This window comes from Giraffa tippelskirchi, chromosome 10 (genome assembly GCF_054371585.1).
Source record: "Giraffa tippelskirchi isolate mGirTip1 chromosome 10, T2T-mGirTip1v1.2.pri, whole genome shotgun sequence".
NCBI classification, from domain to species: Eukaryota; Metazoa; Chordata; class Mammalia; order Artiodactyla; family Giraffidae; genus Giraffa; species Giraffa tippelskirchi.
This window is the reverse complement of record NC_137284.1, coordinates 34,662,980-34,690,234: the sequence shown is the minus strand read 5'-3', so window position 1 is coordinate 34,690,234 and position 27,255 is coordinate 34,662,980. Positions and strand designations below refer to the sequence as shown.

At 37.6% G+C, this 27,255-nt stretch overlaps 1 protein-coding gene across 20 annotated transcripts in view; it reads left to right on the top strand.

Moving 5' to 3' along the window:
• The window catches only part of PRCP (prolylcarboxypeptidase), an 89,902-nt gene extending 63,850 nt beyond the window's left edge, over nucleotides 1-26,052 (top strand). For 12 of the 20 annotated variants that reach the window (XM_081536867.1, XM_081536876.1, XM_081536881.1 and 9 more), the window contains 3 exons: nucleotides 15,076-15,240; nucleotides 16,143-16,330; nucleotides 25,304-26,052. In XM_081536867.1, coding sequence (XP_081392993.1) covers nucleotides 15,076-15,240; nucleotides 16,143-16,330; nucleotides 25,304-25,520 — 570 coding nt within the window. In that variant the 3' untranslated portion in view covers nucleotides 25,521-26,052. The remainder of the gene's footprint in view (nucleotides 1-15,075; nucleotides 15,241-16,142; nucleotides 16,331-25,303) is intronic. The other 8 variants (XM_081536872.1, XM_081536884.1, XM_081536885.1 and 5 more) reach the window with 1 other exon arrangement.
• The last annotated feature ends 1,203 nt before the right edge of the window (nucleotides 26,053-27,255 follow it).

Here is a 27,255-nt window from a genome sequence, read left to right as displayed (position 1 = left end):
TCTTTTTTTTTTAACCTATCTTCTTTAAAAGCATTTCTTTGCCTTCTTTTTCTTTCTGTTATTCAAATGCTTATCTTCATAGGTAGTGAGACACTTAAAGCTTTCAAACAACTCATTATCTTTACTTTCTCTGGTATACGTGGCATTATATTTGGGTTAAGAGCTGATCAGTTTGGAACTAAGATTACAGTGTTCTACTATCTCCATGATGTCTACATTTAAAACAGAATTATTAAAATGGACCTCTTATGCTCTTGTTATGTTTTTTTCCTGAATGTTCACATTTGTTCTAGGAAATAGAAAGTGAATTAAATCTGTCCATTTCTTAAACCTCATTTTACTCTACTGCTTTACAGTTTTTTTTTACTATTGCATAATAAAAAGATTTTGTAATTTTATATTGCCACGGAATCCCTTCTAAGTTTTTACCTAAAACAAATGCACTTAGAAAACTGTAACCTAAGAATAAAAAAATATATATTTGTTAAAAAAAATTAAGCATGAGGCTGCAGGTATGTTTAGGTACTGTTTTTGTTGTTATCTGATTCTTATACTGTGACTTCAGAGTTGAGTGTGTGTAGTGTAGTGGTTACACACGGTATCTTCAGAGTGTTTTGCATATGAATCCCAGTTCTGTTACTTCCTGGTTGTATGACTTCGCAGAAGTTTCTTAACCTCTCTCTCCTTTGGTTTCCTCATCAGCAAAATGGAGATAATGCTTATTAGAATCATTTTGAGGATTTAATAGGACCTACTGTATGGTAAGCACTAAATTGATGCTAGTTATATGCATATGATTGTTACTATATGATACACACACACACACACACACACACACACACACACACACACACACACATATCAAGATTGTTGTACCAAGAGTTTGTAGCCAGATTCTGGGCTCAGAACCTGTATTCACAGTTTTAAATTTGTATATCTGTAGTCAGACCTCTCTGAGCTTATTTCCTTCTCTGTGACGTGGGATGGTTATTATATATTTCTCCTTAGGTCACTGTAGGGAAGACACCTGACCTCAAGGAATAGTCAATAGTTTTACTAGCAGATTCATCCCCAGCTGTTCCCATATCAGTGGATTTATGGTCTAAGTAGGAATGCTATGCCATATGTAGAAACTGTTTAGAAGACACTGTTTGTTAGTGTCTACAAAATAAATAGTGTAAGACAGGGGCTATCTCAATGCTGAGTATTTTGAATAGAAGGGGTTGGCAGAGAATTTTTCTTTGATTAGATCACAGTCCCTAAGTAAATAATTAATAGACCAAGTCATATGGGTAATAATTGCAAATTTCAGGGTTAAGCTGAAATGTTATATGAAATCGAACCAAATATGCCAATATTTGTGTTTGGCTTATAAGCATGACAATTTCATAAGATTTAGCTTAACATTTATATGGGTATTTTATACATCTTATAGTAGTTTAACAAAAGTTTATGAATATCTTCTTTTGAATTACTAGTTTTTGAATAAACATGGGAATGGTGCTGAGGTTTTGCTAATATGTGTGTTTTGGGGAAAACTTTATTCGCTCTTGGCTACCCCACAATTCTTAGTGGAATACAGTCTTCCCTTAGTATCCGTGGTATCTTCAGGGGATTGGTACCAGGAGCCCATGTGTCTACAAAAATCCATGGATGCTCAAGTCCCTTATATAAAATGGTATACTACAGTCAGTGGGCTTCCCTGGTAAAGAATCCACCTGCTGATGCAGCAGGAGCCGTGGGTTCAATCCCTGGGTCAGGAAGATCTGCTGGAAAAGGAAATGGTAACCCAACCCAGTATTCTTGCTTGGGAAATCCCATGGACAGAGGATCCTGGTGGGCTACAGTCCATGGGGTCACAGAAGAGTTGAACACGACTTAGCGACTAAACAACAACAAGAAGTAGGGTTAGTGAGCCTCTTTATCCATGGGTTTCCCATCAGTGGATTCAGCCAGCCTCAGATGGAAATTTCCATCCACGATACCAAATTTGTGGATATGGAAGGCTGACTGTATATTTATGGAGAAAAATCTTTATAAATGGACCCACTCAGTTTAAACCTGTGTTTTTCAAGGGTCATCTATACATAGAGATATGTTAGGGAGTGTGTCTTTTAAGCTAGACGATGATGCTTAGACTTACAGAATCTTTGTGGTAGAAAGGAAATTTAGAAACACCTAAAATAATCAAATTCTCTTATTTCAATTATTTTTTGTTTAGCCACACTGTGTGGTTTGAAGTGAAGTGAAGTGGAAGTCGCTCAATCGTGTCTGACTCTTTGCAACACCATGTACTATACAGTCCATGGAATTCTCCAGGCCAGAATACTGGAGTGAGTAGCCTTTCCCTTCTCCAGGGGATCTTCCCAACTCAGGGATCAAACCCAGGTCTCCCACATTGCAGGCGGATTGTTTACCAGCTGAACCACAAGGGAAGCCCCGTGTGGCTTATGGGATTTTAATTCTCTGATCAGGAATGGAACTCAGGGCCCCAGTAGTGAAAGTGCTGAGTCCTAACCCCTGGACCACCAGGGAATTTGTGGCAAACATATTTTAAATGATATTTTTCAGGCCTTCTGTCTAGCCTTGCTAAGTGCTAAGTTGCTTCAGTCATGTCCTACTCTTTGTGACCCTGTGGGCTATAGCCGACCAGGCTCCTCTGTCCATGGGATTTTCCAGGCAAGAATACTGGAGTGGGTTACCATTTCCTTATCCAGGGTATCTTCCCGAACCAGGGATCGAACCCATGTCTCTTACATCTCTTGCTTTGGCAGACAGATTCTTTACCACTAGCACCACTGATCTATGGGAAACAAATTTTAAGTGATATTTTCCAGGCCTTCTATCTAGCATACTGGTAGCCTTACAAATTGATACTTCCTTTCTATAGGGTACTTTGACATGATGTAGCAAAAGATTTAAAAATGTTTATTTCTTTCAAGCCAGTGATTCCTCTGTGAATTTATCTCAAGAAAACAAGGGTAGATAGATTAAGCCCCAAGGATATTTATTATAGCCTTACTTGTAATAATAAAAGATTGGGAATGATACAAATTACCAATTTGTCCTCAACTCCCCATGCTGATTGCTGCCTTCTGAATTTTCTCATGTTGGTCATTGTCCTTATTAGAGTGTGGTGCTCAGAACTGGACACAGTACTCCAAGGGTGCTCTGACCTCACAGAGGACAGTGGGCCCAGGATTGCCCTTAATCTGGACATGGAATTTCTATCAGCAGAGGCCAAGTTTCTGATCATGATGTTCTCTCTGTGTAAGTGGGGCTGCCAAAACCCAAGTATTGTCAGCTGGTGCCGGTCTCCAGCCATGCTTGTGTCTTTTAGGGAGTGACAGTAACTGCTGTTTGCAGAGATGGCTATTCATGGGGACTCCTTTTCTTTGCCTGACAGAGGCCCAGTGTTCTTGCTCTGAGAGGGGATCTGATGCCAGCATGTGAGTCACACTCACTTGTTACTCTTCTCTTCAAGAGTTTTAGGCCACTTGTTGCTGCACATCAGCGCCCCCTTCTTCCTCTGCCCAGCTTGCATTGTCACCCTACCTCATCTGCCATGCCGTGCTTGAACATAATGCTCTTCTCTGCGTTCCATGGGTCTGCTCCGTAGTCTTGTGCTGCATTTTGAAAGAGCTAAGTCTACTGGGGGAGTCCAAATGCAGGAAAGAATGATGATCTTTGTTATGCATGATCTATTGCATGGCAGTAGATAGTTTAATAATTCTGTGATTAGTTCTTGATTTTCATATATTCTTGAGTATTTCTGATTGGCTCATGTCTCAGGAACATTGTCTGAGAAAAGGGCTGTACAATTAGGTATTTTTGACTTATCACGAATGATTGAGAGTTATCACAATAGTAAAACACTCTTTTGCCTTTTTTCTTCAGCTTGCATTTCCTTATTGCTTTAAGCTTGATAAGTTTGTGAATCTTAATTTCTGACTTTCTCATGCTCAGCATTTCCAAAAACTTATTGAGAATAATCACATTCTATCTCACTTTTGGAAAGTCACGTTGCAGTTGAGCATGTTACAGGCTGTGAGAAATCCTGTAGTTAAGAATACTGTTCACATTTGCTGCTACAACATTTCCTAAAATTATTTGACTGTAAAGTCTTTTTTCACAAAGTATCATTTAACATTCCATAGACATATTGTTGTGCCAAATAAATTTGGGGAGAGGTATTAAAATTTCCCTATAATTCATTTTCTCTGTCTTTTCAAGTTTCCCTTTTTCTCAGGAAGGCGTTGCTGGAAGCTGGTCTTAGGCAGAACTGTGATGAGAGATCAGCTTTGCTTGTGACTGCTCATCTCCTTTTGCAGTGATCACCTTTCCTGACTGTGGGAGCATGTCCCTAGACCAGACCTTGTTGCTCCTGCTGCCCAGAATTTCTCTCTGAAGTGGGGTAACTGGGTTCTTTCTTGCCTGGCTCCATCTTCTCTGGGCCTGTCTCTTTTTTGTCAGAACTTGCCTTTTTGTATGTATCTTTTCTATATGAAATGAGAAGGGATCAGATCACTGAATACATGTCAAGATGTTTATAGAGGATGCAGCTTAATGTATTTTTTTTGCCATTGGGGTACTTGCAGTTTTACAAGGGGATGCCTCCTAAGCTGCATAATAGATAAGATGTATGTTTTACAACCAGAGAGACCTGAGGTTGAAAGAATCTAAGTTCTACCATTTACTAACTAGATGACCTTGAATAAAGTGATTTAACCTAAGAATCAGTTTGTTCATGTGAACTAGTAGACAAATATATATCTAGTGAGATTGTTGGAGGATTAAATGATGTAATATTTGTAAACCCAGCAATCAGTAATTAGTAGCTATTGCTGTTGTTGCTGTTGTCCCTATTTCAGCTGATTCTGTTGCCTGTGATTTTTCCCCAACATTTTATTGTGAAAATGTAAGTAACATTTTGTCCATTTTGTAATGGACATGAACTTGGGCAAACTTCGGGAGATGGTGAGGGACAGGGAGGCTTGGCGTGCTGCAGACCATGGGGTCGCGAAGAGTTGGACATGACTGGGCTACTGTACAACAGCAACAACAACAATATTATTTTTGCTATATTGTATTTGCTTATAAATATATATTCACTTATCTACCCCTCTATCTATCCTTCCTTCTATCTTATTTTTAAAATTCATTCAGAGTATGTTGCAGACATCAGTACACTTATTCCTAAATACTATGATATGATTTTATTTTTTAAATTTAATTTATTAAAACTAAACAAACAAACAAACAAAAAACCAGTTCATCTATTTCTCTCCACTGCTGCCCTCCTCCTGTCTCTGGCAGCCACTAATCTGTTCTCTTTATTTATTAGCATGGATTTTTTAATTAAAAGAATTTTTTTTAGATTCTACATATGAGAGATCTTACAATATTTGTCTTTGACTGATTTCAGTTAGCATAATGCCCTTAAGGTTTATCCATGTTGTCACAAATGGCAAGATTTCATTCTTTTTTAATGGCATAATAATATTCCATTGTATATATGTACCATATCTCCTTTGTTTATTCATGCATTGATGAACTCTTAGATTGTTTCCATATCTTGGAAAATCATTGCCAAGACCTACGTCATTGTAAATAATGCTACAATGAACATGGAGATGCATATATCTTTTTAGATTAGTGTTTTTCTTTTCTTTGGGTAAATACCCAGAAGTGGGATTGCTGGATTATATGGCATTTCTAAATTTTTGAGGAACCTCCATACTGTTTTCCATAGTGATGTATCAGTTTACATTCCTACCAACAGTGCACAAGGATTCCCTTTTCTCCACTTGCCAACACTTGTTACTACTTTTCCTTTTGATGATAGCCATTCTTATAGATGTGAGGTGATATCTCATTGTACTCTTGATTTGCATTTTCCTTTTAATTAATGATGTAGGGCCTCTTTTTATATATTTGTTGGCCATCTGTATGTCTTCTTTGGAAAAGTGTCTGTTCAGATCTTCTGCCCATTTTTTAATCAGATTTTTTTGTTTTTTGGCTGTTGAGTTGTTTGAGTTCTTACATATTTTTGATGTTAGCCCCTTATCAGATATGATTTGCAGATATTTTCTCCCATTCGGTAGGCTGACTTGTCATTTGTTGATGGGTCCCTTTGCTATGCAGGAGTCTTTCAGTTTGATGTAATCCCACTTGTTTAGTTTTGCTTTTGCTGCTATTGCTTTTGGTGTCAGATTTAAAAAATCATTGCTAAGGTCTATGTCAAGCAGCTTACTACTTGTGTTTTTTTCTGTGAATTTTATGGTTTCAGGTCTTACATTCAAGTCATTCAACCTGAGTTAATGTTTGTGTCTGGTGTAAAATAGGCATCCAGTTTCATTGTTTTCCATGTGGCTGTCCAGTGTTCCCAATACCATTTATTAAGAGACTGTTTTTCCCCCATTGTATATTCTTGACTTCTTTGTCATAAGTTAATTAATCATATATGCATTGATTTATTTCTGGTTTCTCTATTCTGTGTCTTTGTTTTTATGCCAATACCATATTGTTTTAATTAATATAGCTTTGTAATATAGTTTGAAATCTGAGAGTGTGATGCCTCTGCTATTTCTCTTTCTCAAGATTGCTTTATCCATTTTGGGTCTTTTATGGTTCCACACAAATTTTTAAATTTTATTTCTGTGAAAAAGCCATTGGAATTTTGGTAGGGATAGCATTGAATCTGTATATTGCTTTGTGTATGGATATTTTAACAATATTAATTCTTCTAGTCCATGAGCATGAAATATATTTTCATTTATCTTCATTTTTTTCATTAATGTCTTGTATATAAAAGAAAATTTAGTTGCACTCTGTGGCATGTGAGACATTAGTTCCCTGACCAGGGATCAAACGCTTGTCCCCACATTGGAAGGTGGAGTCTTAATCACTGGACTACCAGGGAAGTCCCTTGTATTTTTTTTAATATACAGGTCTTCCATGTCTAAAATACTTCCTCTCAGGTATTTTATTCTTATTAATGTAATTGTAAATGGGACTGTTTTATTAATTTCTCTTTCTAATAGTTCATTATTAGCATATAGAAATGCAGCAGATTTTTGTATGTTGATTTTGCATCTTGAAACTTGATTTTGTATCTTGAAAATTCATAGATTTTTCTTAATGGATTCATTAATTTTTCTGACAGCTTTTCTTTTTTTGCCACACCACAGAGCTTGCAGGATCTTATTTCCTTGACCAGAGATTGAACCAGTGCCTCCTGCAGTGAAAGTACAGAGTCGTAACCTCTGAACCTCCAGGGAATTTCCTCTAACAGTTTTTTGATGGAGACTTTTTGATTTTCTATATATAATTTCAGGTCACCTGCAAATAGAGACAGTTTTACACATACCTTTCAGATTTAGATGCCTTCTATTTCTTTTTCTTACTTACATTCTCTGGCTAGAACTTCCAGTACTACGTTGAATAAAAGTGATGAGTGTGGACATCCTTGTCTTGTCCCTGATCGTAGAAGAAAAGCTTTCAGCTTTTCACTGTTGTGTATGGTGTTTCCTCTGGGCTTGTCATGTATAACCTTTATATGTTGAAGTATGTTCCCTCTATGCTCACCTTGTTGAGAGTTTTTATTATAAATGGCTTTTGATTTTTGTCAAATACTTCTTTGGCATCTATTAAGATGATCATGTGATTTTTATCCTTTATTTTGTTAATATGGTGGTCCACATTGACTGATTTGTGGATGTTGAACCATCCTCGAATCCCTGGATACATCCTACTCAATCATGGTGTATGATCCTTTTAATGTATCATTGAATTCGGTTTGCTAATATTTTGTTGAGGATTTTTGCATCTGTGGTCATCAGAGATATTGGCCTGTAATTTTCTTTTCTCATGGCAGGCTTACTAGTTTTGGTATCAGGGTAATGCTGGTCTTGTAAAATGAACTTGAAAGTGTTCCCTCCTCTTCTATTTTTTTGGGAAGAATTTAGGAAGGATTGATATTAATTCTTCCTTGAATGTTTGGTAGAATACACCAGGGAAACCATCTGGTCCTAGACTTTTGTTTTTTTTTGGAAGGTTTTTGGTTACCGATTCAATCTCCTTACTAGTATTCAGCCTGTTCAGATTTTCTGTTTCATCATGATTCAGTCTTGATAGGTTTCATGTTTCTAGGAATTTATCCATTTCTTCTAGGTTGTTGAGTTTGATGACATAATTATCATCTAACTATATCAATAACATCGATAACAAACTATAATAGTCGTTTGTTATGTTCCTTTGTATTCTTGTGGTATCAATTGTAGTATCTTCTCTTTTCATTTCTTAATTTATTTCTTTGAGTTCTCTCTTTTTTTCTTGGTCACTCTGGCTAAAGACTTGTTAATTTTCTTTGTCTTTTCAAAGATCCAGGTTTGTTTGTTTTTTTTTTCCTATTGCCATGTTCCAGACTGCAGGTGTTTCCTGGAAGGGAGCTTTACATGTGTCTGGTGTCCTGATTTTTATATCTGATGCTCCAGTTTTTATGGCTGCCACCCTTGGAACACCCCTTGATCACCTGGCCCTGGTGGCTGGGGATGGATTAGGGCTTTCATTTTTGGGTCCCATGAGACTGCAATTGGAGGTATGATTCTTGACAGGTTGCCACCCTCAGGGTGCTGCACAGATAGCAGGCTGGGGCACACTGCCCAGTATTTTTGTGAAGGAGACTTCTTTGCTAGTTTGGAGCTTCTGCCTGCAGGGCAGGCTTCAGGTTTGACACATATTTAATGACCTTCAAGGCTGCCCTTAAAGAATGTAGGCTGTGGATGCCATCTTGATGCCTTCACTCTGCCTTGCTGTTATCACCTAGAAAAGAGCTTATATGCTTACCTGGAACCTGTTTTTTGTGCCTGCCCGGTGGACACTTCCAGATCATCTGACTCTGGTGGCCAACAGGACTCATGCTTGCAGTCCCACAAGACTGTATATATTTGCATATTTTAAAAAACTGATGCTTGAGGGTCTGGCTTCTAGTCAACCTGAATCAAAGAGCTAAGATTCTCCCTTTTGGGATGTTGACAGGTTATGGCATGTCTTCAACTACTTGGAGTTGTTAAGACTATAGTAGGCTGCTTGGATAAGCACAGAGATTTGAAAGACAACCGAGAGTTAAGGCAGAGTTGAACAACAAGGTTTGTCTCCTATATGAGGCCACTCCTTAAGACTGGGAGAGGTGGTTGTTTCATCTACTATATAGAAATTTAAACAGAGAATCAAACAGAATGAAGAAACAGGAGGAATATGTTCCAAGAAAGAAGAATATAAAACTCAGAAAAATCTTAATGAGAGAAATATTAATTTACCTGATAAAGAGTTAAAAGTAATAATTATGAAGATGCTCACTGAACTGGGGAGAAGAATGAACGAACACAGAACTTCAAAAAAGACATGGAAAATATTTAAAAAGTACCAAATAAGATGTTACAAAGCTCAAGAATATAAAAATAACTGATAAAATTAAACTGGAGAGGTTCAACAGCAGATTAGATGAAACAGAAGACAAGATCAGTCAACTCAAAGACAGGGCAGTAGAACTTATCAAATCAGAGCAGCAGAAGGAAAACAGAATGAAGAAAAGTGAAAATAGCTTAAGGGGACTTAGAGACTAACATTTACATCAAATGGTCTAACATTCATATCATAGGGTTCCCAGAAGAAAAAGAGAAAGAGGGTCAGAAATATTATTTGAAAACAAAACAGACAAAAAATGCCAAAAGTCCTAACTTCTCTGGTGGTACAGTGGATAAGAATCTCATTGCCAATGCAGGGGACATGAGTTTGATTCTTGGTCCAGGAAGATTCCACATGCCACTGGGCACCTAAGTGCATGCGCCACAACTACTGAAGCCTATGTGCCTAGAGCCTCTGCTCTGCAACAAGAGAAGGCACCACAGTGAGAAGCCTGTGCACCGTGACTAAGGGTAGCCCCCCACTACTGCAACTAGAGAAAGCCATGCACAGCAACAAAGACCTCAGTTCAGTCGCTCAGTTGTGTCTGACTCTTTGCGACCCCATGAATTACAGCACGCCAGGCCTCCCTGTCCAACACCAACTCCCGGAGCCCACCCAAACTCATGTGCATTGAGTCGGTGATGCCATCCAACCATCTCATCCTCTGCCATCCTCTTCTCTTCCTGCCCTCAATCTTACCCAACATCAGGGTCTTTTCAAATGAGTCAGCTCTTCGCATCAGGTGGCCAAAATATTGGAGTTTCAGCTTCAACATCAGTCCTTCCAATGAACACCCAGTACTGATCTCCTTTAGGATGGACTTGTTGGATCTCCTTGCAGTCTAAGGGGCTCTCAAGAGTCTTCTACAACACCACAGTTTAAAAGCGTCAGTTCTTTGGCACTCAGCTTTCTTTATAGTCCAACTCTCACATCCATACATGACTACTGGAAAAACCATAGCCTTGACTAGATGGACCTTTGTTGGCAAAGTAATGTCTCTGCTTTTAAATATGCTATCAAGGTTGGCCATAACCTTCCTTCCAAGGAGTAAGCGTCTTTTAATTTCATGGCTGCAATCACCATCTGCGGTGATTTTGGAGCCCCCAAAAATAAAGTCAACCACTGTTTCCCCATCTATTTGCCATGAAATGATGGGACTAGATGCCATGATCTTAGTTTTCTGAATGTTGAGCTTTAAGCCAACTTTTTCTCTCTCCTTTTTCACTTTCATCAAGAGGCTCTTTAGTTCCTCTTCACTTTCTGCCATAAGGGTGGTGTCATCTGCATATCTGAGGTTATTGATATTTCTCCTGGCAATCTTGATTCCAGCTTGTGCTTCTTCCAGCCCAGTGTTTCTCATGATGTACTTTGCATACAAGTTAAATAAGCAGGGTGACAATATACAGCCTTGACATACTCCTTTTCCTATTTGGAACCAGTCTGTTGTTCCATGTCCAGTTCTAACTGTTGCTTCCTGACCTGCATACAAGTTTTTCAAGAGGCAGATCAGGTGGTCTGGTATCCCCATCTCTTTCAGAATTTTCCACAGTTTATTGTGATCCCTACAGTCAAAGGCTTTGGCATAGTCAATAAAGCAGAAATAGATGTTTTTCTGCAACTCTCTTGCTGTTTTAGAAAAGGCAGAGGAACTAGAGATAAAATTGCCAACAAAGACCTAGTACAACCAAAAAAAATGTCAGAAGTTAAAGACAAGGAGGAAATTTATACATATTTTTACACAGATTATAGTATTATTTTCAACTGGAGTATAAAAAACTGACAATGGAGTATAAAAGCAATTTACACTGCTCTGTCAGTTTCTGCTGTACAGCAAAATGAATCAGCCATAGGTATATATCTGTCCCTTCTTTTTTGGATTTCCTCCCCATTCAGGTCACCACAGAGCCCTGAGTAGAGTTCCCCATGCTATACAGTAGGTTCTCATTAGTGATCTGTTTTATACATAGTGGTGTGTATATGTCAGTCCCAGTCTCCCAGTTCAGCTCACCACCACCCCTGTCTCCCCCTTGGTGTCCATACGTCTGCTCTCTACATCTGTGTCTCTATTTCTGCTTTGCACGTAAGATCATCTATACAATTTTTCTAGATTCCACATATATGTGTTAATATACGGTATTTATTTTTCTCCAAGTTACTTCACTCTGTATGACAGTCTCTAGGTCTATCCATGTCTCTGCAAATGGCACAATTTCATTCTTTTTTTAAAGCTGAGTAATATTCCATTGTGTATATGCACCACAACTTCTTTATCCACTCCTCTGCTGATGGACAGTTAGGTTGCTTCCATTCCCTAGCTATTGTAAATAGTGCTGCAGTGAACACCGGGGTGCATGTATCTCTTTAAATCATGGTCTTCTATGGTGTGTGCCCATCAGTGGGATTGCCGGGTTATGCAGTAGTTCTATTAAGGAGAAAATATTAAAAACAACAAGAGATAGTAATTTCTTACTTGCAAAGAAACTCTCATAAGACTATGAGCAGATTTTTTAGCAGAAAGTTTTCAGGCCAGAAGGGAATGGCACAGTATATTCAAAGTGTTAAAACGAAAAAACCTTTAAACCAAGAACAGTCTATAGAACAGATAGAGTTACTAGAAAAGCAAAAGCTAAAGGCATTCATTACCACTAAACCAGCCTTAGAATAAATGTTAAAGGGGACTTCTTTAAGCTGAAATGAAATGGCACTAATTAGTAACAGGAACTCATATGAAAAATAAACCTCACTGGAAAGAAAAATACATACAGGAAATCCCCTACATTCAAACAAGTTCCATTCTAAGAGCACAATTGTAAGTCCAGTTTGTTTGCAAACCCAACAAAGTTAGCCTAGGTACACAACTAACACAATTTGCTTCATAGTACTGTACTGTAATAGGTTTATAATACATCTGCATCTTTGAGTTCACTCTCTGAAGGTTCATATGTATGGGACTTACTGTGTAGTAAAGGTAGTGGATTAATTACTTACAAAGCTAGTATGAAGGCTAAAAAAGACAAAGGTAATAAAAATAACCATGATTACAATAATTTGTTAAGTATGCACAAGATAAAAAGATGTAAAATGTGACTTCAAAATCATAGAGTGAAGGGGGAGTAATAATGTTGAGCTTTTCAGTGGGATCAAGCTTAAGTTGTTATCAACTTTGACTGTTTCAGATATAAACTGTTATATACAAGACTCACGGTAACCACAAAACAAAAACTTACAGTAAATATGCAAAAGATAAAAGAATATAAGCATACCACTAAAGAAAATACTCAAGCCACAAACAAAGAGAGCAAGAGAAAAAGAAAGGAGCTAGAGAAACCACATAAACAGGCAGAGAACAATGAACAAAGTGTCAATAAGCACATGCATATCAATTATTAACTTTAACTGTAAGTGGATGAAATTCTCTAATCAAATACATAAGAGTTGCTAATTGAATTAAAAAACGAGACCCGTCAATATTATTGCCTAGAAAAGAGTCATTTTAGATGTAAGGACACACACAGACTGAAAGTAAAGGGATGGAAAAAGATATTCCCTGCAAATGGGAACCAAAATAAAGCTGGAGTAGCTATTCTTATATTGAACAAAATAGACTTTAAAATAAAGACTGTAATAATACACAAAGAAGTGTATTGCATAATAATAGAGGCGTCAGTTCAACAAAAAATATAACATTTGTAAATATTTATGTGCCCAACATAGGAGCACCTATATAAGTAAAGCAGATATTAACAAACCTAAAGGTAGAAATAGACAGCAGTACATGACCAGAAGGGGACTTTAATATTCCACTTATATTGATAGATAGTTCATCAAGGCATAAAATCCATAAGGAAATATTGGCCTTAACACATTAGACTAGATGAACTTAATAGATATTTCTGGAACATTCTGTCTGAAAGCAGCAGAATATACATTCTACTCAAGGGCACATAGAACATTTTCTAAGATAGATCAAATGTTTGGCCACAAAACAAATCTTAATAAATTTAAGAAGATTTAAATTATACGAAGCATCATTTCCAACCACAGTGGTATGAAACTAGAAATAAATTACACAAAGAAAACTGAAAAATTCACAAATATATGGAGATTAAACAACATGCTGTTGAACACTCAATGGGTAGAAGAAGAAATTACAAGAGAGAAGTTTTTAAAATGCATAGAGATAAATGGAAATGTAACATACCAAAATTTATGGGATGCAGTCAAAACACTTCTAGGAGGGAGGTTCATAGTGATAAATGCCTATCTCAAGAAACAAGAAAAGTCTCAAACAACCTAAATTTACACCTCAAGGAACTAGAAAAATAACAAGTGAAGCTCAAAGTCAGTAGAAGGAAAGAAAGATTAGAGCAGAAATAAATGAAATATAGACTATATACTTCAGCTTTAACAACATTATCTAGAGTTCAATATTTGTTTATGATTTTTTGAAGTCAAATTTACATATAAATCATAAATGTGCTGCTTGTTGTGTAATCTAGGCCCCTATAGAAAAGAAATATTTTCATATCCTTGAAAGTTCCCTGTGTCCCTGACTAGTCAGTCCTGTCTTCACTCCCAACCCCAGGTATTACCTGTGAGTTTTAGCACTGATTATAGTCAAGTGTTAGGAGTATTTGGAACTGGGGAGCTGCCTGAGATGCTTCTTATAATGCTACAAATACAGGAGCTTGGTGGAGTTTTTCCAAAAGGAATTTAATAAATTTTTCACTTTCATAAAAAGATAGTCATTTAATCAGCAAGCACTTAGCTGCCAGATGCCTTGCTAAGTGCTGAGGGAGACATTCTGGAATCAAATGAGTATGGTATCAGCATTACAGGGGCTCTGATAGAAATAGGCCCAGGATGTAGTGGAGGCACAAAGAAGAGAGTGATTTAGTTCTTCCTCCCTTGAAGGGCATAGGCAAGTGGTCTCAAGGAGGAGGTGATACTTGAGCTACATTGAGGAAGACGAGTTGGTGTTTGCCAGTCACTACTGCATTGGGAGAGTGGGAATGGCATTTCAGTGTGAACAATGGCAATGAGGAGGGAAGGAAGTTGGTGTGGTAGAAATGGTTTTGCTAGACTAGAGCAAAAGCTACAGAAGATGAAACTAGAGTGGTAGGTGGGGAAGACTTTGCATACCATGCAGATAATTTTGGTTTATTTCTATAATTTGGGAACTAACTTTTTTTTTTTTTTTTGGCTGTGCCGAGTTTTAGTTGTGGCATGCGGGATCTTCAGTCTTTGTTGTGGCATGTGGGTTCTTTTAATTGTGTTATGCGGAATCTTTAGTTGCAGCATACAAACTCTTTAGTTGTGGCTTGTGGGATTTAGTTTCCTGAACAGGGATTGAACCTGGGCTCCCTGCAATGGGAGCGTGGAGTCTTGGCCACTAGACCACCAGGGAAGTCCCATGAGGACTAATTTTAAAGGTTTATTCATTTATGAAAGTGGTTATACTCAATAAATAGAAATTGTCAAGCAGTGAAGTTAGGTGTTAAAGATTGTTTATGATCAAATCAAGATCATATTTCTTCTTTGTTTTAATAAACAGTGATTTTATATTTATATTTGATTCTTCTCCCTTTTGTCTCTCTAAAATGACAGGTAGTGTGCCAGTATTTGAAATATCCCAATGTACCTGATACCCTGATGCTGCAGAATATTTTCCAAGCTCTGAATGTGTATTACAATTATTCGGGCCAAACGAAATGTCTGAATATCTCAGAGACAGCAACCAGCAGTCTGGGAGTCCTGGGTTGGAGCTATCAGGTAAATGTGTATAATTTCCCCAACTGGAGCTTACTTTTCACTTTTACGGTTGTGCTGTAACAGAATCCTCAAGATCCTGTCACCTAACCTGGATCCAAATCTGGGTTCTGTTACCTTACACTTCAAGACCATGGATGAGTTTCCTCATTCATTCATTGAATAACCAATTCAATTTTTTAAAAATTTTATTGAAATATAGTTGATTTACAATGTGTTAATTTCTAATAAATGGCAAAGTGACTCAGTTATACATATGCATATTCTCTTCCATTATGGGTTATTGCTGGATATTGAATGTAATAGTTTCCTCTTCTATATAGTAGAACCTTGTTGTTTATCTATCCTATATGTACTACTTCAGTTTGGTATTTAGTCATCACCAAATATATTCTGAGTACTTACTGGATGTCAGGCACTATTCCAGGCTCCAACTATACAAAGGTAAATAAAATATGATCTTATCATCAAATGTAGCTTGGTGGAAAATATAAGTAGCTAAACTAATATTACAATAGATCTTAGTAAGTCCTATAAAGGTAGCATTTTATGGACACAGAAAAGAAGAGGGAATCTAACTTGATTTTTTCTGAGCCTCCATTTTTTCATCTGTACAATGAGAATAGTAATAATAATAGTAATATTTTCCTCCAGAGTTGTTTTGAGAATTCAATATGATAATAGATATGAAATGAAATAGTTTGCAAAGAAGGACTTCTGTGACTTCTCAGTTGAGCCTTAGGAATAAAGAGAGGTGGTATGGAGTAAAGAACAGGGGCTCTGAAGCCAGACTGCTGAGTTCAAACCCTCACTTTACTGCTTCCAAGCTGTATGACCTCGGACAATTTATTTCAGTCTTTGTGCTTCCTTTTCTCACTAGAATCTTTCCTGGTTTGCTTTTTCAGGCCTGTACAGAAATGGTCATGCCCACCTGTTCTGATGGTGTTGATGACATGTTTGAACCTCACTTGTGGAACTTCAAGGAATATTCTGATGAGTGTTTTAAACAGTGGGGTGTGAGACCGAGGCCCTCTTGGATCCCTACTATGTATGGAGGCAAGAACATCAGTTCACACACAAACATCATTTTCAGGTGAATTTTCATTGATTCAAAGAAAACTGGTTGATGGAGACATTTGTAGAATGAATGAGAAAAGAAAACCGGGAAAATGTTGCACAGTTAAAGCAATGCAGATAGCAGTGGCATCTATCATATTTTTCTACTCCTTGAAAGATAAAGGATACTGAGAGGTGATATGATTTTTGGTTCTATTGAAGTATGTTTAAAGGCTTAAAAACAACAGCAGGAAAGTTAAAATATTTTAAAAAGTGTGCTCAAAGAAAAAGGAAGCATCATCTATTGTTCTTAATTTGTCTCATGATTGTTTCTATTGTTATCAATGATAATAAAAAATCTTCAGTATATACCTAACAAACACTTTTGAGGTGCCCACTCTGTTCTGTCCCAGGCACTTTAAATATAAGGCACTTTAAAGAAATCACTTAATTCAATTCCCACAAAAACCTTAGAAGAAGTTTTTACAGTCCCTATTTTACTGAGGAGGAGAGTGAAAGTCAGTGTGTGCAGTCACTTGCCAAAGCTCATCCAGTTTTGTTTTAGTTACCAAGTGATAAAGCCAGTTTTCAACCTTGGCCTATCTGACTACAAAAACTGTTTATTCTGTAACACTGAGTCATATTTGGTATTGGTTCATTTCAGAGTTAATCAAGTAGGCTCTAAATGTGTCTGATTGTGACTTCAAAATTTCCGTGTTTTGGCTTGAACGTTAGGTTGTTAGTTATTAAAATAGCAACCATTTAATAAGAAAATTCCCCAAATTTATGTGGAAATAGTAGAGAGATATCCATACATATCTCTTAACTGATTGTTTAAATGAAAATGTTACTCTTTTACAAATTCTTCTAAACAGAGGCACATTTGGCTTTCGAGACATGACCAAAAGCTTTTAGGAACGAGGAATGCTGTTTTAACCGAAAGATCACTCTCTGGGTTTAGGCCAGTGACACTGCCCATTTTGCAAAAGAACCTTTTTCTTATTGGATTCATGCTAGTTTCTCACTCAGTAGGATGTCTCCCCCCCTCAAACGTGAAACACTAAATGCAAAACTTAAAGATTCTTTTTGTTTAATTCCCTAAAATTATTTACCTTGTCCTCAGTAGAGTTCTTCAAAACTATACTTTTCAGCTCAGACTTTTGAGGTGACAGTTGAGCAAATAAGTATATTTAGGGTAGGAAACTGTACCAAATTAGGATGTTCGAAATCAGGAAAACATGAAAGGACTGAGAGGACTGAAAAGGCTTAAATGTAAGCCTTGGGTATCAAAGCTCATCTTTGTTCCCTCAAAGAAGTAAGTACTTTGTCATTTTCTTGTTTTTAGAAACTTACCTCCAGGTAGTACTTATATGGATTTCTCTGGCATACTGAGGCTGTAAGCTCATCCTTATTTGCTTTGACCTCATAAAGCTGAAGTTCAAGTTGAATTGTAAAGTGGAGTCTTTGAATCTTTTCAATGAAGGTTTTGATATTTGAGTTTTGGTCAAATACTTTGTGCTTTTTTATTGCATTCAAGCATTACATGAGTATTTTAGTTGTCCATTTAGCCTTTTATACTTACTTTCCTCCAGGTATCAAAATAAGTTATTGTCATCATCATTGGGGAAAGGATAGATTTTGTTGAAAAAACTTGGGAGTAGAACTGAAGCAGTAGGTGGAAAATATGGCTTAATGTTAAAAAAAAAAAAACTTTTGGATAGTGTAAAAAAGGACTTCCTAACAGGGCTATGCATAGGCAGAGTGAACCGTCTTAAATTACTTAAACTATTTGATCCTCAGTTTTCTCTTCTGTAAAATGAGAATAATAATGCCACTCACCCTACAGAGTTGCTATGATGCTTTAAAGAGTTAACCCAGTGAAATATTTAGCCCAAATTATATACACAAAAAATTTCTATTGAATGAATAAGTGGAGATATACTCTCAGCCCTGCACTTTATCTTCTAGGCAGCAGGGAACTACTTGTCCCTGAATGTCCTTTTCCTTCCACTTTTTTTCCTTTTCTTAAGATTCAGGAATCCTCCAGGAAACCTTCCCTGACATCTCCAAGGAGGTTACATTTCCCCTACACACTTAGCTCCTCTAAAGCCTGTGACTATCCCTTAGCACTCTGTGGAAATTACCTGTTTGTGTTTCTGTCTGCCCCTGACTCATTTCTCAGAGAACAGAGAAATTTCATTTAAATTTCTCTGTTCAAATGAGATTATGAACTTCTCAGTGACAGAGAATTTTTCTTAATCATCTCTGTGCCTTTAACACCTGCCACAGTAACTGGCACATAGTAGATGCCCAGTTAATCTGTGTGTTGATAAGGATGAGAAATGACATAAAGCTCAGGAAAGCTTCAGAGGCATGTGAAAGTATAAAGGCAGAACTATATAAAAATGCTGGTTTATCTTCCTGCAGTGGCAAATATACTTTTAAAAAGAAATTTTTTCCCACTTACTGCTAGGTGTGAAGAATTCAATGTAAAACTTACCTTATTTAAAAATTCAAAATTCTATTGCTTTTCTAAAGAAAGCACATTCCGAAAATAAAAAAGCAGCATTAGGTGTTTCTGTTCTGTCTACTGAGTGGCTATCAGTTACAAAATATTTATGGTTGATGATAAGAAAATGTCCAAGGAACCATGTGGAAAGCATATTTTATGTTCATACTTCTTTCCTTAAGTCATCTCACACAAATCCAACTGTGACTACTTTTTAGGTTAGAAAATTCAGTCTGCTTTTAATTGTTGAATTAGAGATCTGCAAGTTAAGAGCATGAGCTTTGAAGTCGGAGAGACCTGGGTGCCATTCTGCTTCTGTTAACTGCGTGCCTTTGGGCAAATTGCCAATTTATGTTAGTTAGAAATAATAACTACCTGCCAGAGTTACTTCAAGGAATAGATAATCAAAGAAGTGAGCACTTATGAGGGCAGAGATTTTTGTCTGTTCACAGTTGAGTTAACTGTACCCAGTCAGTACGTGATACATAGTAGGCAGTCAGTAAACGTGTTGAGCAAATAAGAATTTAATAGTAGCTATTAATAGTTCTATTTCAGCAATTTCCTTATTCCACAATATTTTTGTTGGAAGGATTTATTTTTTTCCCCAAAACGCAGTTGGTGAGAAATTATCTTACCAATGGTCATTTTCAGTTATTTAAATATAAATTCAAAAAGGAGTCCCTGAGAAGTTGGTTAATTTAACATAATTTTTCAGGCAAATTAATTGTTGCCACCAATTAACTGAGGCTCACTGTTGGGAATTTTATGCAGGCATCTAGGTTCTCTCATGAAAGCCAGTATTTTTTTCTCCTGTAAATTTCCCAGTGACTGATTTAGCTTTCTTATGTCTAGGACCAAGAAATTCAAGTCCATGTGCATTTTAGGTCTCTCAGCAACTCCAAACACTGTTGCTAAGCCACTGGGTGGATTCAGATGACCTTTTAAATCAAATGCAGTTTGCTTATTATGTAGCTGTTGGGATAGCTTTTTTGTTTTGCAAATAATGGAGAGTTTCCTATCTTGGTTGGTCCTGTCAAATTGGAATAATGATAAAGGCCACTTGTTCACTTAAGAGAATCCAACCCCTTGTGTAGTTTACTTTAAAAAGTTATCTCATAGTTGAAAACTAACCCTATTTTGCAGTGAGTTTTTCCTCTTATTTTTAATAAAACCAAAAAAGGTAAATTTTCAGAGTGATTTCTCCCCCCAAGAATGATATTAAGTTGCAATTGAATTGATTTCTTAAAAAACCAAAAGTGTGGTTAAGAGTGTGGTCAGGCTAGAAGAGGGATTTTAGACTTGTATTTCAAGCACATGTATATTTAATGTACCTAAATGCTTATTTCCTTTTTAACTTGAACATTTACCTAGAAAATTGATTGCATGCATTTTTCTGACCAAATTTCTGTGAGAAATGCTGTGGCATCCTTTTCATGCTTCATTTACCTCTCAAAAGTATTAACACTTCTTATGCTTATAGAATATGATAATAATTATAATAATACTGCACATTCATGTGGTATTTTATAGTTTATACCTTATTTCCAAATGTATTATTCAGCTTGAACCTCACAGTGTCTCTGTGAGTGAAGGGTGTTATCTTTAAAAGGTTTTTTTTGGTAATACACATGAGAATTAGATTCAGAGGGGTCAGGTGACTTACCCAAAGTCATGTGGCTTACTGAGGTATAAAACATAGATCTGCTGACTTAGTTCATTGTTTCTTGCCAGTATTACACCTAGCTGAATGTCACTGTCTATATATTTACATTAATCACTTATGTGAACTCTACTTTTACATGTAAAAAGTACTATAGTGATTTACATGTTCCTGAACTTACAAGCATATATGTATAGACCTCTTTTGTGTAGGGCATCTGATATAAGGCTACAAATAACTAGATTATTCTTTTTTATTCATTCAATAAATATTTGTATAGCTACTGGTGTGTGCCAGACACTGAAGATGCAGTAGTAAAACAGACAAAAAACCCTGCCCTTGGGAAGTTTTATTTTGAGAGATGAGTAAAAACAAGATAGCTCTTATAGGCATGTTAGAAGGAGATAGGTGCTAAGGGGGGGGAAATAAACCAGGGAAGAAGGTTATGAAATGTTAGTGGGGGTTGGGAGGGAGTGTGAATTTTTTATAAGGTGACTAAGGAAGACCTCTACTACTAGATACCTATTATATATCTACTACTGTGGGCAAAAATCCCTTAGAAGAAATGGAGTAGCCCTCGTAGTCAACCAAGAAGTCTGAAATTCAGTACTTGGGTGCAATCTCAAAAATGACAAATAACCTTGGTTTGTTTCCAAGGCAAACCACTCAGCATCACAGTAATCCAAGTCTATGCCCCAACCACTAATGCAGAAGAAGCTGAATTTGAATAGTTCCATGAAGACCTACAAAACCTCCTAGAACTAACACCAAAAAAGATGTCCTTTTCACCATAGGGGATTGGAATGCAAAAGTAGGAAATCAAAAAATACATGGAGTAACAGGCAAGTTTGGCCTTGGAGTACAAAATGAAGCAGGGTAAAGGCTACACAGAGTTTTGCCAAGAGAACAAACTGGTCATAGCAAACATCCTCTTCCAACAACACGAGACAACTCTACACATGAGCATCACTAGATGGTCCATACCGAAATCAGATTGATTATATTCTTTGCAGCCAAAGATGGAGAAGCTCTATCAGTTCAGTCGCTCAGTTGTGTCTGACTCTTTGTGACCCCATGGACGGTAGCACGCCAGGCCTCCCTGTCCATCACCGACTCCCAGAGTTTACTCAAACTCGTGTCCATTGAGTTGGTGATGCCATGCAACCATCTCATCCTCTGTTGTCCCCTTCTCCTCCCGCCTTCAATCTTTCCCAGCATCAGGGTCTTTTCAAATGAGTCAGTTCTTCACATCAGGTGGACAAAGTATTGGAGTTTTAGCTTCAGCGTCAGTCCTTCCAATGAATATTCAGGATTGATCTCCTTTAGGATGGACTGGTTGGATCTTCTTGCAGTCTAAGAGACTCTCAAGAGTCTTCTCCAACACCACAGTTCAAAAGCATCAAGTCTTCGACACTCAGCTTTCCTTATAGTCCAACTCTCACATCCATACATGACTACTCGAAAAACCATAGCCTTGACTAGATGGACCTTTGTTGGCAAAGTAATGTCTCTGCTTTTTAATATGCTGTCTAGGTTGGTTATAACTTTTCTTCCAAGGATCAAGCGTCTTTTAATTTCATGGCTGCAGTCACCATCTGCATTGATTTTGGAGCCCCCCAAAATAAAGTCAGCCACTGTTTCCACTGTTTCCCCATCTATTTGCCATGAAGTGATGGGACCAGATGCCATGATCTTAGTTTTCTGAATGTTGAGTTTCAAGCCAACTTTTTCACTCTCCTCTTTCACTTTCATCAAGAAGCTCTTTAGTTCTTCTTCGCTTTCTGCCATAAGGGTGGTGTCATCTGCGTTATCTCAGGTTATCGATATTTCTCCTGGCAATCTTGATCCTGGCTTGTGCTTCATCTAGCCCAGCGTTTCTCACGATGTACTCTGCATATAAGTTAAATAAGCAGAGTGACAGTATATAGCCTTGACGTACTCCTTTCCCGATTTGGAACCAGTCTGTTGTTCCATGTCCAGTTCTAACTGTTGCTTCCTGACCTGCATACAGGTTTCTCAAGAGGCAGATCAGGTGGTCTGGTATTCCCATCTCTTTCAGAATTCTCCACAGTTTGTTGTGATCCACATAGTCAAAGGCTTTGGCAAAGGCCTATACAGAAACTCTATACAGTCAGCAAAAACAAGACCGAAAGTTGCCTGTGGCTCAAATCATGAGCTCTTTATTTCAAAAATCAGACTTAAATTGAAGAAAGTAGGGAAGACCACTAGGCCATTCAAGTATGACCTCAGTCAAATCCCTTATGATTGTACAGTGGAGGTGACAAATAGATTCAAGGGTTTCGATCTGGTAGGCAGAGTACCTGAAGAACTATGGACAGAGGTTTGTAACATTGTACAGGAGGCAGTGACCTTCCCAAAGAAAAAGAAGTGCGAGAAGGCAAAGTGGTTATCTGTGGAGGCCTTACAAATAGCTGAGAAAAGAAGAGAAGTAACAGGCAAAGGAGAAAGGGAAAGATATACCCAACTGAATGCAGAGTTCCAGAGAATAGAAAGGAGAGATAAGAAAGCCTTTCTAAGTGAACAATGCAAAGAAATAGAGGAAAACAATAGAATGGGTAGAATAGGAAAGACTAGGGATCTCTTCCAGAAAATTGGAGTTTCCAAGGGAACATTTCATGTGAAGTTAGGCACAATAAAGGACAGAAATGGCAGGGACCTAACAGAAGCAGAAGAGATTAAAAAGGGGTGGCAAGAATACACAGAAGAACTTTACAAAAAAGGTGTTAATGACCTGGATAATCATGATGGTGTGATCACTCACCTAGAGCCAGACATACTGGAGTGTGAAGTCAAATGGGCCTTAGGAAGCATTATTACAAACAAAGCTAGTGGAGGTGATGGAATTCCAGCTGTGCTATTTCAAATCCTGACAGATGATCCTGTGAAAGTGCTGCACTCAATATGTCAGCAAATTTGGAAAACTCAGCAGTTGCCACAGGACTGGAAAATGTCAGTTTTCATCCCAATCCCAAAGAAAGGCAATGCCAAAGAATGTTTAAACTACCTCACAATTGCACTCATTTCACACGCTAGCAAAGTAATGCTCAAAATTCTTCACATTAAGCTTCAACAGTACGTGAACTGTGAACTTCCAGATGTTCAAGCTGGATTTAGAAAAGGCAGAGGAACCAGAGATCAAATTGCTAACATCTGTTGGATCACAGAAAAAACAAGAGAATTCCAGAAAAACATCTGCTTCATTGACTATGCTAAAGCCTTTGACTATGTGGATCACAACAAACTGTAGAAAGTTCTTCAAGAGATGGGAATACCAGATCACCTTACCTGCCTCCTGAGAAATCTGTATGCAGGTAAAGAAGTAACAGTTAGAACCAGACATAGAACAACAGACTGGTTCCAAATTGGGAAAGGAGTATGTCAAGGCTGTATATTGTCACCTTGCTTATTTAACTTATATGCAGAGTACATCAGGCGAAGTGCCAGACTGGATGAAGCACAAGCTGGAATCAATTCTGCTGGGAGAAATATCAATAACCTCAGATATGCAGATGACATCACCATTATGGCAGAAAGTGAAGAGGAACTAAAGAGCCTCTTATTGAAAGTGAAAGAAGAGAGTGAACAAGCTGGCCTAAAATTCAGCATTCAAAAAACTAAGATCATGGCATCTGGTCCCATCACTTCATGGCAAATAGATGGGGAAATAGTGAAAACAGTGACAGAGTTTATTTTTGGGGGCTCCAAAATCACTGCAGATAGTGCTTGCGGTCATGAAGTTAAAAGACTCTTGTTCCTTGGAAGAAAAGCTATGATGAACCTAGAGAGCATATTAAGAAGCAGAGACAATACTCTGCCAACAGAGGTCTGTCTAGTCAAAGCTATGGTTTTTCCAGTAGTCATGTATAGGTGTGAGAATTGGACTATAAAGAAAACTGAGCCCTGAAGAATTGATGCTTTTGAACTGTGGTGTTGGAGAAGACTTTTGATAGTCCCTTGGACAGCAAAGAGATCAAATAAGTCAATCCTAAAAGAAATGAGTCCTGAATATTCATTGGAAGGACTGATGCTGAAGCTGAAGCTTCAGTACTTTGGCCACCTGATGCAAAGAACTCTTTAGAAAAGACCCTGATGCTGGGAAGGGTTGAAGGCAGGAGGAGAAGGGGATGACGAGGATGAGATGGTTGGATGGCATCACTGACTCGATGGACATGAGTTTGAGCAAATCTGGGAGTTGGTGATGGACAGGGAAGCCTGGCATGCTACAGTCCATAGGGTTGCAAAGAGTCCGACACAACTGTGCGACTGAATTGACTGAAGAGATAATTAGCATTTTTAAATATGGTGTTTTTTTTTCTTTATCACTAATGTTTGGGTTCTAGGAAGGAAGGAAACAGGTTTTAATTGAGGGTCTCCCACATGCCTAACATTTATTCAGTATATATACATGTACCATCTTATTTAACCCTTCAAACAACTTCCTGAGGTAGGCCTTGTTAACTCTGCTTTACATGTGAGGAAACTGAGACAGCTAACTTATGTAAGGTCAGACAACTTTTGAGTAATGAAGCCAGGATTAGAATTGAGTCTTCTAAATTCGAAGTTCCAATATAATCTAGGTTGATTCATGGGGCATCACCTTCAGTCTTCTCTGGTCCTATTTCTTGTACCTGGTTACAGAAGTATTGTCAAATTCCAGGTTGAAGCACCTTTCTATATGACAGATTAAATCCTCAGATCATATCCCCTAGCTTATAAGCTTATAATTTTAGGTGTTATGCATATAATAGTTTTCTCCTATCTTATCTTTTATGTAGATATGAAAAATTAACAATCTGATTTTTTTTCTTTCCCTTACTTAGCAATGGTGAACTAGACCCCTGGTCAGGAGGTGGAGTAACCAAGGATATTACAGACACGTTACTTGCGATCGTCATCCGAGATGGAGCCCATCATCTAGATCTCCGAGCCAGCAATGCCTTGGATCCTGTCAGTGTGCAATTAACTCGGTCCTTGGAAGTTAAACACATGAAGCAGTGGATCAGCGATTTCTATGCCCATCTGAGAAAAATGAACTGAGTAACTTTTGATCATTTGCAGTTTCATCTTTTAAGTTCATTCCACCTACATTTCCATTCACTTTGGCTTTCTATGCATAATTACTTTCCCTTGTTCATTAGATTTGGTGTGGCCAAGACTGAGATAGAGCGAACGTGATAGTGAGGATAGCAGCCATCCCACAACCCGAGTCCTTGCCGTCCTTGTGCCACCTCCAGGAAGAATCTCTTCACCACAGCTTTCCCACACCATCCACGGCCTTCATAACTGGAGCAGAGTATTGATTGCCTTTCACAAGAGGGAGAATCACTTCTATTGTTTCTCTGAAAGCAAGGATTTCTCTTGGTTTTGAAGTTGAAGTCTCTTTGGCCCATTTGTCACTTGCCCCTTTTCTACCCTCCCAAAAGGAAAAGAAGAAGATGGATAAAAATGATGTAATTGCAGCTGGTAGGAAGGATATCCGATGCCAAACCAGGAAATGGGAGTCGTTTCTTTTGTGCTTGATTCAATGACTTTGAACTGTGCTGTAAATAAAGAATAGGGCTGGACCTTATACCTGTGTGTTGCTTCTGAAGCTTGCTCCAGCTGTTAAGAATGCTGTATGCACTGGGCTTAGCTGTTTTTAAAGGAAAGTCCTTTAATTTTCTCTCTTCTATTTGGCAGCTTTTCTTATTCTGGGATATTTGCCACTGTGGTACTGCCAGTAAGAAATCTGGCCTTTTTCTGCCCCATTTCTCTTTGTTTCTAAGGTAAGTTTTGTGGTAATTTGGTTAAATTTTGCCAGTTTAGGAAAATGACTCTGTTTTCCATTTCTTTTTACATCAGAGCAAGCTTTTATATTCTCTAGTTGCTGATAATACTTCAGTAAGAAGCCTTTAAAAATTGATCAATCAGTTATTCGGAAGGTAAAACATAGTTGTGTTCAGTGCTTTGTTTTTTGAATTTCATTTTCTGGTGGTTGTTATGTTGTCATTAAAGCCAGAAGTGTCAGGACACTAAGAGGCAGGTGCACAAGAACTTTTCTGTATAGCTTCCAAAAGACAAGCTGACTAATTCATGCAGGCAGCATATTTGACATTAATAAATGGCTGAGCCGTTCCTATTTCCAAGGGGTTGGCTTCTTTTAAGCAGTTCTTACACTGAGACCTTTCTTCAGAAGAGCTTTTCTAGGATAACAAATAGGGTTGAATCAAAACCTTTCAGGGACAGAGAGAGACTAACAGTTTATACTCTGTTGAAAGATTTCTTTCCCCTTGTTTCTTTTTATTTTCTCTCAATTTTTTTCTTCAGTCTGCCTTGGTAACATTTTCTGCTTTTTAAAAACTGTATCTTGACCTTGATTATTTCTGAAGCACTTATTCTTTTTTTTAATAAAATGCAGATATAGTGTTTGTTTTTGGATGGGAGACCAAAATATTTCTCTTACTTCCCCTGGCATCTGGGAGATACAGAAAAATCTTTGTCTGGTTTCAGAAGCCTTCAGTTCTCATTGTAATGAGTTGTCCATCAAAGCATTTGGTCACTATTTTCATTTCAGCATCAGAGAAGTCTACTGGGGTGAGAATTTAAGGGTCAAAAAAAGTACTACTTTTTATTCTTTGTCAACTAGTAAGTTTAATAATGCAGCATTTATGGGCTTAATGGAGGATATTCTTAGTATCTATTTTAGGATATATTAATTTTAGGATATTTTCATTGAAACCTTTTTTACTTAAAACCTTTACAAAATATGTTGCCATTTCACTTAATATTGATT